This window comes from Xenopus laevis, chromosome 9_10L, assembly GCF_017654675.1.
Source record: "Xenopus laevis strain J_2021 chromosome 9_10L, Xenopus_laevis_v10.1, whole genome shotgun sequence".
Lineage (NCBI taxonomy): Eukaryota > Metazoa > Chordata > Amphibia > Anura > Pipidae > Xenopus > Xenopus laevis.
The window spans coordinates 31,778,664-31,795,877 of NC_054387.1; the positions used below are offsets into that span (position 1 = coordinate 31,778,664).

Below are 17,214 nucleotides of genomic sequence, written 5' to 3' on the forward strand. Positions count from 1 at the left end.
ACTTTGGTGAAAGTTAAAAAAAATAAATGGGAATATATAATTTATCAAATAGTTTATAGTTTTGCCCCAATCACTCTGTTTTCCGGATAACGGATTTTCTACTAGAGAATCATGTAAACATTAAATAAACCAAATAGGCTGATTTTGCTTCCAATAAGGATTAATTTTATCTTACAGAGATAAGGGAAATCATTTTTTAAAATTTGGATAAAATTGAGTCTATGCAAAACAGCGATTCTGTAATTCGGCGCTTTCTGGATAATGGGTTTCAGGATAATGTATCCCATACCTGTATATATATAATATACAGTGTGTGTGTTCCCACTCACAGCAGTTAGAGCTTGGAATGAATAGTTGAGGTTTTTTTGGTGGGTTTCATTCAAAAACTCGTTAAATTTGAGCAATTCAAGGTATTCAGGTTTTCCACTGTGATTACGCTGATAAGTTTTTTTGCATACAAGTTTTTTCATAAAAAAGATAACATTTGAGGTATAAAAAAAAAACGCAAACTCGACCTTTGATAAATAAAGTCCATAATGTGACTGCAACCTACTGTATGAATTAAAGGAGAACTAAACCCTAAAAATTAATATGGCTGAAATTTCATTTTATATACTGAACTTATTGCACCAGACTAAAATTTCAGCTTGTCAATAGCAGCAATGATCCAGGACTTCAAACTTGTCACGGTGGTCACCATCTTGGAAAGTGTCTGTGACATTCACATGCTCAGTGGGCTCTGAACAGCTGTTGAGAAGCTAAGCTTAGGGGTCGTCACTAATTATTGAGCTGAAAATGAGATTTCTCTGTAATATAAGCGGATGCCACAGGGCTGATTATTAAATTCTGATTTCTAGTTGCACTGGTTTCTGTGTACTGTATATTGTGAGTCGATCCTTAAGCTCAGTAAGTGACAGCAGCACAGAGCATGTGCAGTGAATCAGCAGAAAAGAAGATGGGGAGCTACTGGGGCATCTTTGGAGGTACAGATCTTCCCTGCTAAAAGGGCTGTGGTTGCTTTGGGCTGGTACAGAAGCCCAAACCATAAAGTACAACATTTCTAGCTATTTCTTTAGTTAGTTTTCATTTAATTACACTGGCCCCCATACATTTGCTGTGGTTTTCTTTAAATTTACATTTAAAAAAAAATTAAATTAAACAAATGTTGGTTAGTTGCACTGGTTTCTGTGCTGCCATGTGGTAATTATCTGTATTAACTACTAATCAGCCCAGAGCCGGGCCAGATGCAACAGCGCGTGCATGCACGAGTTGGTGCTAGCGCAGAAGCGCGAATACCAAGGCGCGCATGCGCAGAAGTATAAATGCACAGGAAGCTATGTGACCAGACATGGGGTAGGCGACAGAGCAGCTACGTGCCTGGCGCCCCAAACCCCCCCCCCCCTGCTTTGCGCCCTAGGTAAGTGCCTACTCTGCCTACCCCTTGGCCCGGCCCTGAATCAGCCTTATATTGTGACATTTATATTATATGCTTACTGTATATTTTGAAGCTCAGTAAGTGACAGCAGCACAGAGCATGTGCAGTGAATCAGCAGAAAAGAAGATGGGGAGCTATTTTTGGAAACAGATCTTTACTTCTAAAGGGCCGTGGTAATGTACAACATTTATAGCTACTTATTTAGTTTAACTTTCCTTGTCCTTTAATGTTATAAAAGAAATTTTGTAATAGATTGAACATTTTGGGGCATGGGATTTAGCCTCTTCCATTTTTTCAGTGAAACAAAACCTAAAAGCAACAAAAATAAGCACATCTGTGTCCAGCTGGATAAAGAAAATCAGTTTCCATAGCAGCAAGGAAAGCCTCTGGAAAAAGGTAATAGTGGTGGGACATAATTATCTATTATCTAGTGTATTAAGGCGCAATAGGGGATTTACTCAATTATACGGGATAAGCCCAATAGAAATGGGAGGAATTGCTACAGGCGCAACAGCTTTGGTAATTACAACTGATTATTTTAGGTAAAAAGGAAGGAAGTAGTGGGAGAACAGACAGCTGATTTTACTTTCAGGGAATGTGCTCCCTCTTTATAAGCTAATGTTCTAAATTGCGTAATATTTTGGCATGAGAAATGTGCTCCCTCTTTATAAGATAATGTTCAAAATTGCGTAATATTTTGGCATGAGGTTATTTTCCATAAAAAGCTTTATCAGCTTTTTTCTTTTTATTTCATGTTTTTATGCTGTTGGTTCTGGTCAGGTGATTATTATTATTCATAGCCTCTAATGGAACAGTGCCCATATTGTCTAAAAAATTGTTAAGCTTGGTATGACAGGTATATGATCCATTATCCTGAAACCAGTTATCCAGAAAGCTCTGAATTACGAGAAGGCCCCTAGGCTACATTTTCAACAAATAATCCACACTTCTAAAAATTGTTTCCTTTTTCTCTATAATAATAAAACCGTACTTTGTACTTGATCCCAACTGAGATATAATTAATCCTTATTGGAGAAAAAACTGGGTTACTCAATATTTAATTGATTTTTTCAGTAGAATTTAAAGTATGGGAATCCAAATTACACAACTAGAACATACTGGATAACAGGTCCCATACCTGTACTTAAAAATATTTACTCAAGCAGCATTGCAGAGCCTCTTTTATTGGGGTGCAATAGCAAACCGCATTAAGGAAGTTTTTGATGATGAAATGACATAGAGAAGGAGAGTTTGTGGAGTATTATCATTTCGAACAATTGAAAGAATAACAGGAAAAAACCTGGAAGCAACAGATGCTTTATTCTATCCCGAGTCCCATTTTGTGGAAATAAACCTTAACAAATGATGACATTCCCAGGTACATCTGTATGGTTTAATCCCTATCAATATAACATGTGCTCTGTGAAAGTGGATGGGGAGGTTGTATTAAGTATCAATAATAATTACATTGCACTCGTATATCATTGTGCTAGGACCACATAATGTCTCCACTCTAAATTACTCCATTTTATCCAAATAATTACATTTTTTACATATTTCCTTTTTCTCTGCTTCATTTTACTTGATCCAAACTAAGTTATAGTCATACTGGAGGCAAAAATTTGGGGTTTATTTAATGATTAAATGATTTTCTAGTCGACCTAAGGTATGAAGATCCAAATAATGGAAAGACCTGTTATCCCCATTATCTGTATCTGGCCAACTACATCAAAATTATCCCTGGTCTGGCCAGTCCTACACTCATTTTCATCTGATTCATTAAAGGGGTGGTTCACTTTTAACTTAACTTTTAGTATGTTAATGATTGGCCAATTCTAAGCGACTTTTCAGTTGGTCGTCTTTCTTTCCATCTTTCAAATGGGAGTCAATGACCCCATCTAAAAAACTCATTTTCTGTAAGGCTACAAATGTATTGTTATTGCTACTTTGTATCACTCCTCATTCTAGCCTTTTATTCAATGATCAATGGATGGTTGCTAGGGTAATTTGGACCCTAGCATCCAGATTGCCGAAATTGCAAACTAGAGAGCTGCTGTATTAAAAGCTAAATAACTCAAAAACCACAAATAATAACAAATGAAAACCAATCACACATTGGCTCAGAATATCAGTCTCTACATCCTACTAAAGTTAAAGTTCAAAGGTGAACAACCTTTAAGGGAAAACTAAACCCTAAAAATGAATATGGCTAAAAATGCCATATTTTTATTACACTTAGTGGTCTGAAATGTTCTAAAACCCTATAGCCTAGTATTGTCCAACTTTTTCCATGTAGTAAGCCAGTGACAGTATTCAGCAAAGCTTTCAGGGCCTTTAAAGGAGAACTAAAAATTAATGTGGCGTAAATGCCATATTTTATATACTGAACTTATTGCATCAGCCTAAAGTTTCAGCTTCTCAATAGCAGCAATGATCCAGGACTTCAAACTTGTCACAGGGGGTCACCATCTTGGAAAGTGTCTGCGATGCTCAGTGGCATCTGAGGAGCTTAGGGGTCGTCACTAATTATCAAGCAGAAAATGAGGTTGGCCTGAAATATAAACTGATGCTACAGGGCTGATTATTAAATTGTGATGCTAGTTGCACTGGTTCTGTACTGCCATGTAGTAATTATCTGTATTAATTACTTCACAGATAAAGTGACTATTATTTGCCATTCTCTAAACCAAGTATATGGTTTATAGAGACGGGTCTGCAGCAGCTGTCAATATACTTCCATTTAGTTGTGTTTTTATGCTGTGAGACTAGCACTCTATGAGCTGAAAATGATTTATTATGTTTTATTGTGTAAGTTATACAGTTTTTGCCCTAAAAAGATTCTGGTCATCTATTAGAAATAAAATATGTGTAGATCATTGTATGTTTAGAGTCATAGTCCTCTTAACAGCCAGTGACTCGTAATTACAAATTAGGTTACTCTTCAGGCTTTTCAGCTTGATTGAAAAAAAAAAAAAAATGACACTGAGAGCAGAAAGTGCCACTTTGTTGAAAGGTCAGGAAGATCTTACATTTTACTGCAATAACTGAAAATAATGAGACAAAATAAAGTTTATGAAACAGTGAAAGTAATTAAAGACGTTCCAAACCCACTAAACACGGCTGCGTTCTAATAGATATCTCATCTAGAAATTGATTATTATTACAAGTACTTGCAATTTATATCACAAATCGCTTGGATCTTTCTTTGATTCCAATCTAAGTAGGATGGTTTACAATATTTGGTGTTTTGTTTAATGTAAAACCGTGCTTGCTCTGCATACACATGATATTGGGGTGTGCCATGATTTTATCTCTGTATTCGTCTATCAGTTAAATAGCATGGGAGATTAATGTAAAGGCAATGGCTCAAGATGGAAGAGTTAATTTGATGCTCAAAAATGTCATCTATCTTATCATGTCAATATCTGGGTCTAAACATTTACCAATGAATCAGCAGTAAAATGCTTTAGGTTCCTTGATATATGGGTGGGAAATATGTGTTATCTCCAGCGAGTCATGAAACAAAAGTCATTTACAATGATTTTCAGATTATATAAGTGTGCACACATCTGTAGTGGATGCTTAAGGGGCCAATTTGCTAATAAGTGTAAAAACCACAAAAAACTATATAATAAAAAAAAGTTTTTACGGTCCCTTAAAAGTCAATGGGAGCTCAGCTGATCCTATTGGACTTTTTTTTAGCCATTTTCCCCCATATCTAATTAGTCACTGGGGTTGTCATTTATCAAAACTGGACATCTCAAACCTGTCGAGGTTGCATAAAAGTCAATGGGAACAGTCCCATTGATTTTTGGGTGTGTCTGGGGTTTCGGGCAATTTCACTATGTTTTCAGAGCTTTCGAGTGAAAAATTTGAAGTTTTCGGGGGGAAATTCACGAAAAAATATTGAAAATCAGCTTTTCCTGCAAAGGTGATTTTCGGGAAAATTTAATAATAAATAAGCGTTAAAAACCTGAGTGGCTTAGATCGGAGTTTGTAGCAGCTGATATTGAGATAAATTCGGACCTTGATAAATAACCCCCTTAGCGGTTTTGGGGTTTTTTTCAAACTCAAATTTTTAACTTGTTGTTCAGCGTTTTTGTATGTTCCTTCTTTTTATATCCGAATCTTTTAATAACCTTCACGGCATCCATGGTCTTAGAGAAATTTAGGGGGTTATTTATCAAAGATTGAGTTGTGTTTTTCCCCAAAAAAAAAACTTTAATTTTTTGAGATTTATTATTCCCCAAAGCTGCAGAAAGCTTGAATCCAAAAATACTTCAGCTAAAACCTATCAAGGTCATGTAGAAGTCAGTGGCAGAGGTCCCTTAAACCATTTGAAGATGTTCTTAGCCTTCATGCTTTTCTGTTTTTTTTGTGAGCTCCAAAACTCAATTTATTCAAGCAAATCTGAGAGGTTTTTTTCACCAATAACTTGATCAATTTGAATATTCAAGTTTTTCCCCCGATGGCATTCATTTGCATTCAAGTTTTTTCATAAATAAGTAAACATTCAAGTTGTGAGTTTATTCGAGGTAGAAAAAAACTCACAAAATCGACCTTTGATAAATAACCCACTTAAAGTTTATTTGTGGTTTCAAAAATCTGTAATACCGCTAAAATTTGACCTTTAATAAATGATCCTCTTCATAATTTTTTTACTCAATCAAAATTTGAGCTTTATCAATGATGTACCTAACTGAGCTATTTTTTTTTTTTATAGGAAAGGCTCCAGGAATCAGAGAAAAACAGAAGTCAGTTATCTGAAGAACTTGAAAAAGTAAAACAAGTAAGCTCTATATGCCTCAAGCTGCTCGTCTGGACACATATCAAGTTTTGAAATAATTCTTGTTTAATATCAATGAATATAGGTCACAGCATTGAGCTGATATGTGGAATTTGATCGTGTATTGCATGAGCAGTGTCAAGAGGGAGCGGTATCCAACCATAATCCTCATAAAGCTCCCATGTTTGCAAGGGAAAGGATTTGTGAAGCAGGCGGCTTTATAGCAATCTTCATTATCATTCTTTAGTTTAAAGTGGGCATCAAAGCAGAGCTAAGTGGCTAAAAATTCTTACAAATGGTTTTTAGGTGACATACAAAAATGAATGTCCCATTTAACTATGTATATGTTGGTTATATACATTTTTACTATGTTATAATCCAAAACAATTTTTCAGTTGGTCTTTTAATATAGTTTTTTTTAACTGCCGGTTTCTGGCCAGCAACTGAAGATATTATCAGGTTGTCAGAGTTGCGGGTCCCGGCAAATGATTAAAAAAAGTTGCAGAACAAACAAGTACAGGTATAGGATCCGTTATCCGGAAACCAGTTATCCAGAAAGCGCTGAATTAGAGAAAGGCTGTCTCCCATAGACTCCATTTTATTCTCTGTAATAATTAAACAGTACCATGTACTTGATCTAAACCAAGATATGATTAATCTTCATTGGAAGCGGAACAATCCTATTGGGTTTATGTAATGTTTACAGGATTTTCTATTAAACTTAAGGTATGAAAATTCAAATTAGCGAAAGATCAGTTATCTGGAAAACCCCAGGTCCTGAGCATTCTAGATAACTGGTCCCATACCAGTATTTTAAAAGTCAAAAAAAGGTCAAGGGCAATTGCAAGATGTCTTAAATTTAGCTTGTAATATGATGCATACATTAGTATTCTAATGTAAACTACCCCTTTAATAATGAAATGGGGTTATGTAATAAAAGGCACTGGGTTATTCTGTGAGCCTTCTGTGAATATGTTGATACAGGTATGGGACCTGTTATCCAGAATGCTCGGGACCTGGGGTTTTCCGGATAATGGATCTTTCCGTAAGTTAGCCTTCCTGATGTTCAAGTTTTTTCGGAGGAAAATTTGATTCCAGTTTTGTTCGTATTTGAATACAAAACAAATTTTCAGGTTGTTCCGATTTGATCGAATTTTAGACATTTTTTCATAAATAACCTTTCATTGGTGTTGTGAGTTACATTCAAATTTATTAGAGTAAAAAAAAATTTACATCAATTCGAAATTAAACCTTTGATTAATAACCCCCTGAAATATTGCCAATTGCTTTTTTGCAAATTGTGGTGAGGTGCACATTGTGAACAAATTTTCCCAAAAGGCTCACAAATGATGGGTGTTTCCCTGAGCATGGTTGTTGTGCGTTAATATAGCGTACTTGTGCTGATATTAATTCGCAATTCACAAAAATTATTAAGCAACTATGAAAAGGTGATCGTGATCCATCATGCGGTGCTCAATTTCTCCTTCCAGCCTTCCTTATAGGAGCTAGCCAGCGAGGAGAAATTGAGCGCCTCACGATGGATCGTCGCCTTTTCTGAAGAGGAGCGGAAGCTGAGTCTCAGTAAGTTATTTCTTGATAAAGAAATGTATGCTAACAATTTTTTTTTAATGTTTTTTAAATGTTGATGTTACTTTAACTCCTTGGCATGTTTCTCTTCTGTATGCCAACTTGCTGGCAGCTGCAGTGATTTTGCATAATCTGGCATTTAAGATACTTAGTATTGGAATATTTAAGCTATCTATATATTTTTATTGTACAATGTACAGAACAATGAATAAAGAACAACCCATGGTTTAATTTACTGATGACAAAATTAGGGGGGACTGCTCTCTTTATAACCATAATGGTGAAGGTTAATGTGTAAATGTCTGTGATGATTAAATAGCAGGTATTTTTTTTACTGTAACACTCTGCACAACATGGAACTGATCACATTAATTGTGGCTGTAAAGTCACTAATTCCTGGCCTTAAATTTCATAAACCTGTAGACCTTTTTGTCATTCTGCTCTATGAAGTAGGGCATACACTGATGGATTGTTAAGCTATCTAATAGCTTGAGGAGTACAGGTCCATGGACTTTCAGGGTGGCCCGTGACTCCCTGGGATTTAAGTAGGGGCCTGGTGGTTGTCCTTTCTCTGGTTTATATTAGTTGGGTTTCGTGTGGACCTGGTTGTCCTTTCTCTGGTTTATACTAGTTGGGTTTCATGTGGACCTGGTTGTCCTTTCTCAGGTTTATACTAGTTGGGTTTCATGTGGACCTGGTTGTCCTTTCTCTGGTTTATACTAGTTGGGTTTCATGTGGACCTGAAATGTTTTCAAATTTTGTATTTATTTTTAGCCGTATAACAGGACTACACCAATTTTAGTGTGCTGCAGTTCTACAGTAAGGCGTTTATTTATTAAACCTTGGTTTTTTTTTTGGTTGAGTTTTTAAAGGGGAAAACTGATTACAACAATAGCGTGTACAAGAAAGAAAGAAATTATTGGGAAATTGCGGAATGGTGGTATCAAGCAAATGTATGGCAGAATAACATTATACAGATCCGTGTCATCACATTAACGCAAGAACACGTCAATGTGTCAAAAAAAAAATTATTTATAAAAAATTTTTTTTGGTGAAATGAAACAGATCAAATTCGCCCATCCCTAGTGGCAAATTTGAATATGAAATCTAACGAAAACCTAAAACATCTTAGAGCCACAATCAGGCTGTTTTTCCTGCCTGAACTGTAGTAGATGATCATAAGACCTATTGATTCTATGGGGTCACTGTTTTTAAGTCAACTTATTAAAAATATTTTCTACAGATGAAGCCACTTGGATTTGTGAGTTAAATGCGTCATGACTCAGAGTTAATTGAAGAAACTGTGTTATCTAAAGTTATCTTAACTCATTTAAGGCATTTAACCTTTTCATTAGCATACCAAAGCACCATTGTTCACAATGGTGAATGCTTTAATTAGATGGGATGTTGTGTCACAGTTTTCTGTGTTAAATGAGATAAATGGGATATCTGTGTTTAGTTATTCTGTGTCAAACAGACAAACCAAAGTGGCTGCATCTGTATGTGCACCTTACGCCTAAATAACATTCAACCTGCCTTTCAATAATCACAATGTGTAATTAGTCTTTAGTTATTTGTGACAGATTATTAAATGAAGTGTCATTGATTTTCTTTTTCTTTGTACTGGTAGTCACTAAAAAGCTATAAAGAACTCAAGTGCTTTGTAGACGTTCCCTTAAAATCACTTAGTCTATACAAATGGAAGATGGAAATGCAACGGAAAATACAAATGTAATAATTAAACTTACCTCCCCTCCCCAAAAAAAAAGGTATTCATCCTAAAACTACTCCATCTGGAGGCTAAAGGAGCAGCAATGTCTAGGGGATGTGTGCATGACTGTCCTGTTTTCTCTTGTCTCAGTATTCGAGATAATGGATCTTTCCGTAATTTTGGATCTTAAGTCTACTAGAAAGTCATGTACACATTTTAAAAACCCAGTAGGCTGGTTTTGCTTTCAATAAGGATTAATTATATCTTAGTTTGGATCATGTACAAGGTACTGTTCTATTATTATTAATTATTACAGAGAATAAGGAAAACATTTTTTAAAAATTTGGATTATTAGTATAAAATGGAGTCTGTGGAGACGGCCTTTCTGTAATTCAGAGCTTTCAGGATAACGGATCTATAAACGTATTTTCTGTTTTGGTTTCTTCTGTTTAATCAGCACTAACAGTAGAGAATGTTGCTTTCTATTTCCATCAATATTCTTCCAACACCTTGTATGCAATTCTATTCAGCTGGAGGCAGGCAGTCATTTTCAGCACCTCATAAGAAGAGAATCTATCTTGTTAACAAGAGTCAAATGAAGTATGACCAGGTTATTCAATATCTCACGTTGAAATTGATAAAAGAAAAACATTGTTAAATGCATATGGTAGTCAACGTGAAATCTCCTGTGGCAACTAACATAATACACATAAAGATATGAAGAACTGATTGTGCGGCAGACCTTAGAAATATGACTTTTTAGTTGCGGCTTGTTACATACTATATTGGACAGGTTGTGATAAAAAGGGTCATTTCTGTGTATTGTAGTTCTTTAACCCCCATCTCAGCAAAGCAATTCTGTAAAGCGCTTGCTTTTTGCATAGGGTAATGATTGTGCTGCAACAGAAAAGGACATTTTCTAAACCTAGGAATTTTTTGGAATGTTACCGTGCATCGTTGAGTGAAGGTTTGCTTTCAATTGAACCATTTGCCCTAGCCTAAAACTTACCAAGATAATTATTCCCCTAGTAGATGAGGTTAAAAAGACTTTCATCCATCCAACTATCGCGAGTATGAAGACTTAAGCTTCATCATAAAGAAACTTTGTAAATACAGTCAATTAAACATTCTGTATAGTTTCTAAAATAATAAAGTTTATCTTCCCTATCCCTCTCTCAGCATCTGTTTCTCTTCATTCTGTCTTCATGCAGCAGTTTTGTGTAAGATATTTATTGACAGTTAGATCAAATATATCTTATAGGGGAGGCTTCCTTTCCTAGCAGATGTATTAGAGCTCATTCAAATAACTGATTCTACTACAAACAAAATAACTGCCTTTTGGCACAAATCCTGCATGTAGAGAGACCAGATTTCTGGTGATTTTAATAGTGACCTCTAATACAGCAAAAGGAGCCCCCCTAAAAGATATATTGGATTGTCATTCACAATCAGGCTCCCAATTCCTGCATGAAGACACAATGAAGAGAGACAGATGCTGAGAGGGGGAAAGTGAAAAGTAACTTGAATATTTCAGAAATGGTTTAGTTTGATTATATTTAGAAAACTAATGACGCTTATATATATTCATTTTCGCCATAGTTGCCCTTTAAACATTGCCCTAGCTGAATGCGGCCCAACTGTTTCTCTTAGCGCTCAACTCTTTGCTCTTAAATGTATGATAGAATTGGTTTTGTCTTGTTGCCTTGTTGAAATATTTTTGCTTTCTTCCTAGGAGGCCAAAGGTGCCGTCGAAGAGACAAGGGCACTGAGGAACAGAATTCACTTGGCCGAGGTGGCACAGAGTCAAGCAAGTGGCATGGAGACAGACTATGAAGAAGTCATTCGTCTTTTGGAGGCTGAAGTTACGGAGCTAAAAGCTCAGCTCTCGAAGCGATCCGGCCAAACTAAAGTAAGCCAGCCTGCTACCCTGTTTCCATGGTTGCCTTGCAACTGTCATGTGTCCCGTTTCACTCTCTCGTTCTATCTGCTCTGCTAAAGTAGGTCACTGTTTGTCTTGTATTATTCAGTGTGAGCAGTGTTGTGCAATGAAGGGGACAATGTGAATATTATGACCCTTTTTTTCCCCTGATAAAATGTAGCAGCTTTCACCAGTAATTGGCACATGTGTTAAGAAAAGAGGTCTGGGTTTTCATTTCCGTAAGACATTATGAAACTGCTATTCCATCCTGGCTTATCAATACTGATCAAACCATTCATTCTCATTGCTTTCTGCACAATTGTTTTGTAGCTAACTTGGGAAGGTCCACCTTCTGTACCACAGTCTATTCATGTCTCTGAACAGTTTGCTGGACAAGTGCTTTTTCCCTACCGATACCTTCTATTTAATTTTTAACGTCTTACAGCTATTTGTGGGGAAAAAATCAAAGTAAAAATTAAAAGTAAAAATCATTCCTACAGCATTGGTTTACTTGGGTAGACCGTAATTAGTGAGGACATGGCATTTTGCATGTTCAAGAAAATCCTATTAGTTGGGATCACATTATTATTAATTAACAAGTATTTTTAGAGCGCCAAAATATTTTGCAGAGCTGTAACGTAAACATGTTTATACAAAGAACATACAGTATAGACTTACATACATAGCGAAGCTGAAGAAGACCCTGTGCGAAAGAGCTTACTATCTAAAAGGGGAAGTTGAGTTGAGACACGGGGGAAAATTTATCAAAGAGTGAAGTTAGAGATCATCACAGTCCACTAGAGTGAAATTCCACCACTTTCCATTCTTTTGTATAGCATTTTAAAGGCATATTTATCAAAGGGTGAACATTCACTTTCACCCATTGATAAATACTCTTTTAAAAATCCCATAGAAATGAATGGAGAGTGGTGGAATTTCACACTGTGGTGATCTGTAACTTCACTCTTTGATAAATATACCCCATGGTGTTGGAGTGGGCAATATCAGGAATAAGCAAGGTAAGGGCAGAGACACACACTCAGATTCGGGGAGATTAGTCGCCCAACGACAAATCTCCTCTTCTTTGGGGTGACAAATCTCCCTGAACTGCCTCCCTCCGGCTAGAATGTAAATCACCGGCGGGATGGCAATCGGTGTGCTTCGTCTTCCGAAGTCACCCGTTGCCTCACGAGGAAACTTCGGCGACTTCGGAAAACAAAACGATCCGAGTGCCATCCCGCAGGCGATTTACATTTTAGCCGTCGGGAGGCAGTTTGGGAGATTAGTTGCCCTGAAGAAGAGGCGGTTTATCGCCGGGCGACTAAATCTCCCTGAATTTGAGCGTGTGCCTCTACATTAAGAGATGTAGCATATGGATTGAAAATGGCGTCCTATGGCAGATGGACTTCCCAAAATTCTGAGCCTGTTTTTGTGTACCGTATATTTTTGTAATTCGTGCCATATTACTTTATTTGTTTTATTTTCCTTGTACACAAAATACATTAATCTTTTTTGCATTCATACAGTACTTATACTTTTTGTATAAGTCTATATACAATTGATGCATTCAACATTGCCTGGGAAATTTGATGCTACATCTTTAAAGGGGTGGTTCACCTTTAAGTTAACTTTTTGTATGTTATAGGATGGCCAATTCTAATCAACTTCTCAATTGGTGTTCATTATTTTATTTTTTTTTATAGTTTTTGACTTATTTGCTTTCCTCTTCTGATTCTTTCCAGCTCTGTAAGGCTACAAATGGGTAGTTAGTGCAACATTTTATTATTCATGTTTCTAATCAGGCCCTCTCCTAAATCATACTAAAAGTTAATTGAATGGTGAACTACTCCTTTAAAATATTAGACTAAAAAGCACACTAGCAAAATATTTCTGCTGCCGAGAAGTCCTCCAAATCGAAATGGTGCAAATGCCATTGGTCAGATTGGTAGGGAGGCTTGTAGCCAGCATTGACTGGTAAAGCCGATCAAAAAGTCGACCCGCACCAGACCTTAACCCTTCCTCTCCAAACCTGGACCCTACCTGACCTGGCAAACTGTCAGTACCCACACCCATATCTCATAGAAGGTTGGTGCATGCGCATGTGTATAAAAACAATTGGAGAAGGAAATTAGGCAGGATAATATAGTGGGTGGGGTAAGGCCAAGGTTAGATATTGGCCTGTCCACAACCCGCCAAGGATATTTATATTTATTATTTGGAGCTTTCTATATAAAGGCTTTCCTTATAATAGATTGGGATCCATTGTACAGAAAGCCTTTATTTAGAATGCTCCCATACAGATATGGGTATCTTTACATGTTTTGTCCTTTACCACAGTGCTCTATTGTGTTATCCTCTGAAACTATGAAGTGGCCCCACATTTTATCTCATATTTGATTCCCTGTGAGCGGGTTTTATGTGTTTCTCTAAGAGATCTTTCTACAAAAGGCCACAGGCAGCATAAAGCCACTTATAAGATCCATGCACTAGTCACATGACACTTTTTCCCAAGAAATGCAACAGCCTGTTTAGCACGGCCAGAGCTATATAGTGAAGGAAACCATATGGGATGATGGCTAAGTTATTTTATGATTATAACCTTGTTACTAAGTCATTCGCACCTGCAACAATTAATTACAGGGCATGTGGCTTGATCTAGCCTTTGTCACAATCATATGTTAGAATTTCTCTCCATATGATAATTCCTCCTTGTGTAATACAAGAAAGAAACAAGCTGTGCCCCTATACTAACAATAGAAACAGGACAATACTTTGGCACTGCTGTGCTATGAATTACCCTAATGACTGTCAAGAAACGTTGCAAGTTTCTTGTATTAATAGCTGCTGGGGTGTCATGGGATCCAGAACCCTGATCTACTGGCCTCTTATTCAGGGAACTTTAATTTAATCACACTACATGTATCTTAATAAAATGATAAGCCTCGCACTTGATTAGACATTTTTTGTTTTTATTTTTCTATGTTCATGGCTTCCAAAATAGCTAAGATAGTAAAGGAAATCGTGAAGAAACAACATATTATCAGTATATGAATCAGAGGCCCATTTTTTAAACATTCTCATTTTAGTGGTTCTAGACACCACTAATAAACTAATTTTCTCTAAAACCACAAATGCCGTATAATTTATTAAAAGAATTTAAAAAGTACAATGGAAAAAAAAAAGCGCTGAACAATGCACTAAAAATTATGAAAACCTCTAAAAATGTGAGGTTTTTTTCAGACAATTACAAAAGATCTTAAAACCTCAAAAATCCTGAATGACTAAAGCAAGGTTCAATAGGATCAGAGCAGCTCCTGTTGATCTCTGAAGGACCTTGACTTGCCGAAGTTTTAAATTACAGGTTTTTTTTTTTTTTTTGTTAGACACTAATTTTTAGTGTTAGAGAAAATACCATACATTTTTAGAGAAAACATTAGATTTGTAAAAATGATTGAAATTTGAATGTTAGTAAATAGGCCCTTTAATGGATCAACTATCCAACTTGTCCAAGAAAATATTTTAACATTTAGATAAATAGACAGTATGGCAACACAACTTCTGCACAGTGGAGGTTTTACTACATTACTACTCTTCAAAAGAAAACAAAAAAACTGCCAGTTATTGCACAGCACTTGTGGACTTTTTACAAAGCATGTGTATATAACATTGAGCTTAGAATTTACCTAGTCTTTAGTTGCTCTTTAAAGGAGACATGGTCTATCAAAAAACAAGAATGTGCCAGTGCATTATACTCTTAGATATAGAAGTGGTGTTTCTGTTTACTTTGAAAATTTCAGCAAACACTCCGCCCATCTGTTCTACTTCCTGCTGGCCAAATTCTCTGGATATGGGGAGCACCAATAAAGGGGCCATTTTTTGAAGAAAATATACATTGGAGCTTTTTATAGATTTGCTAAGGTCCCTGTCCAAGTTTCCAATGAAGAGTGGGCGTGTCCCAATGGTCCCTGCCAGGAGCACGGTAGGAGGGGACAGCTAATCAGAACCCTACAGTCAAACAAGCAAAGACAGGCTTCTGTTCCCTATCACGTTAGTCTAGCTGCTGATTGGTTCCTATCCTACAGTGCAGTGTACGGAGTGCCACCGGCTCCCCTGCACAGCCTGGGAAAGGGGGCAGCAGGAAGTGGAAGATGGGCAGGACTAGTAGGGGTTTTGCAGACATTTACAATACAAGTAACCAGAAACACAATTTTTTCAAGGAATTGTTCAGTGTAAAAATAAAAACTGGCTAAATAGATAGCCTGTGCAAAATAAAAAATGTTTCTAATATAGTTAGTTAGCCAAAAATGTAATGTATAAGGGCTGGAGTGACTGGATGTCTAACATAATAGTCAGAACACTACTTCCTGCTTTTCAGCTCTCTTGGTTTACACTGACTGGTTGCCAGGCAGTAACCAGAGACTTGAGCGGGGGGGCACATGGGTCATATCGATTGCTTTTGAATCGGAGCTGAATGCTGAGGATCAATTGAAAACTCACTGAACAGATATGTCCCATGTGACCCCTCTTCAAGTCACTGACTAACTCAGAGTTAGAGAGCTGAAAAGCAGGAAGTATTGTTCTGGCTATTATGTTAGACATCCAGTCACTCCAGCCTTTATATATTACATTTTTGGCTAACTAACTATATTAGAAATATTTTTTATTTTGCACAGCCTATCTATTTACCCAGGGACCTATCTATTTACTTTCTTTGTTTTGTCACACTGTACTGTTCCTTTAAAATACATTACTTCTATATGTAAACACGTTTAATGCATTGGTACATTCTTGTTTTTATTTTACATATGTCTCCTTTAAGAGGTTGTATTTTTACCTTCCTCAGAGTAGTAAGTCCCTTAGATACTACTTGTTATTGCATATAACCTAACTTACCATTTTTCTAGAGAAATTAAACAATAAACAGTGTTTTTTTTAGTAATTTGGTTGTCATTAGCAGTACTTCAGTGTGCACTCTGGATGTACTGTTATTAAATGCTGTTTTGCAATTTCTCCTTCTGCTGTGCAGGGTAATGTTCAGGATTTAAAAGGAAGAGCTTCTGTCCTCGGCTGTCAGCTGCGCAAGTCAGAGATGGCCAGAAAAGCTTTTGAAGTGACAACCGAGAAGCTGCAGCAGTTCGCAGAGGTGAGACATGCTCCCATATTCTTTCTTCCCAGCAGTAATAATATATAATTCCTCACACAACCCTATAAAAAATGAAAAGTCTCCATCCAATAGACAATCAGTTTGTATAGCAGGTTGGTGAGTAGTGGACGGGGGTTGGCAGCATTGAAGGCATGTTAGGGTGGAATTTGGGGAGCAAAATAAATTTGGTTCTCTTAGTTCTAGGTGCACTTAACATGTCGTTTGGAAAGACTTTTAAAAAGTGCATTGAATGGATGCAAGTTTAGATGCTTCTCTCCTTTAATTAATGCCATATATATGAATTTGCCAAACACTTCCTTAATGGTAAAGTGGGACCGTTCACACTGTCTGCATACATTATATGCCAGTGTTGTTTTGTTTTTCGTGACACCGTTTTTGTATTTTTTTGGTAGCTCCATTATTTCTCATAATTGGTCTAATCATGTGGTTCCATGCAATTAGGTCAGGCTTCTTCTGGAGCAGCTGATCCCTGTACCTAGCATTGGAATGCACCACATTATGTAGTCATTTAGCATAAGACAGCTTTTCTGAGAAATATAGCCATTTTTCCTGGACCAGTTTAATTAAGGCATCATTGAATGGGATTATCTGCTATTCTGCTATTACCATTTAT

At 36.6% G+C, this 17,214-nt stretch overlaps 1 protein-coding gene across 6 annotated transcripts in view; it reads left to right on the forward strand.

Annotated features, from left to right (window-relative positions):
- LOC108701009 (syntaxin-binding protein 4) overlaps positions 1–17,214 on the forward strand; it is an 88,525-nt gene that overhangs the window by 24,414 nt on the left and 46,897 nt on the right. For all 6 annotated transcript variants that reach the window (XR_005964019.1, XM_018235123.2, XM_018235121.2 and 3 more), the window contains 3 exons: positions 6,159–6,224; positions 11,252–11,428; positions 16,464–16,580. Coding sequence is in view for 5 of the 6 variants with exons in the window: in XM_018235123.2 (XP_018090612.1) it covers positions 6,159–6,224; positions 11,252–11,428; positions 16,464–16,580 (360 nt within the window). In the remaining variant the exon portion in view is untranslated. The remainder of the gene's footprint in view (positions 1–6,158; positions 6,225–11,251; positions 11,429–16,463; positions 16,581–17,214) is intronic.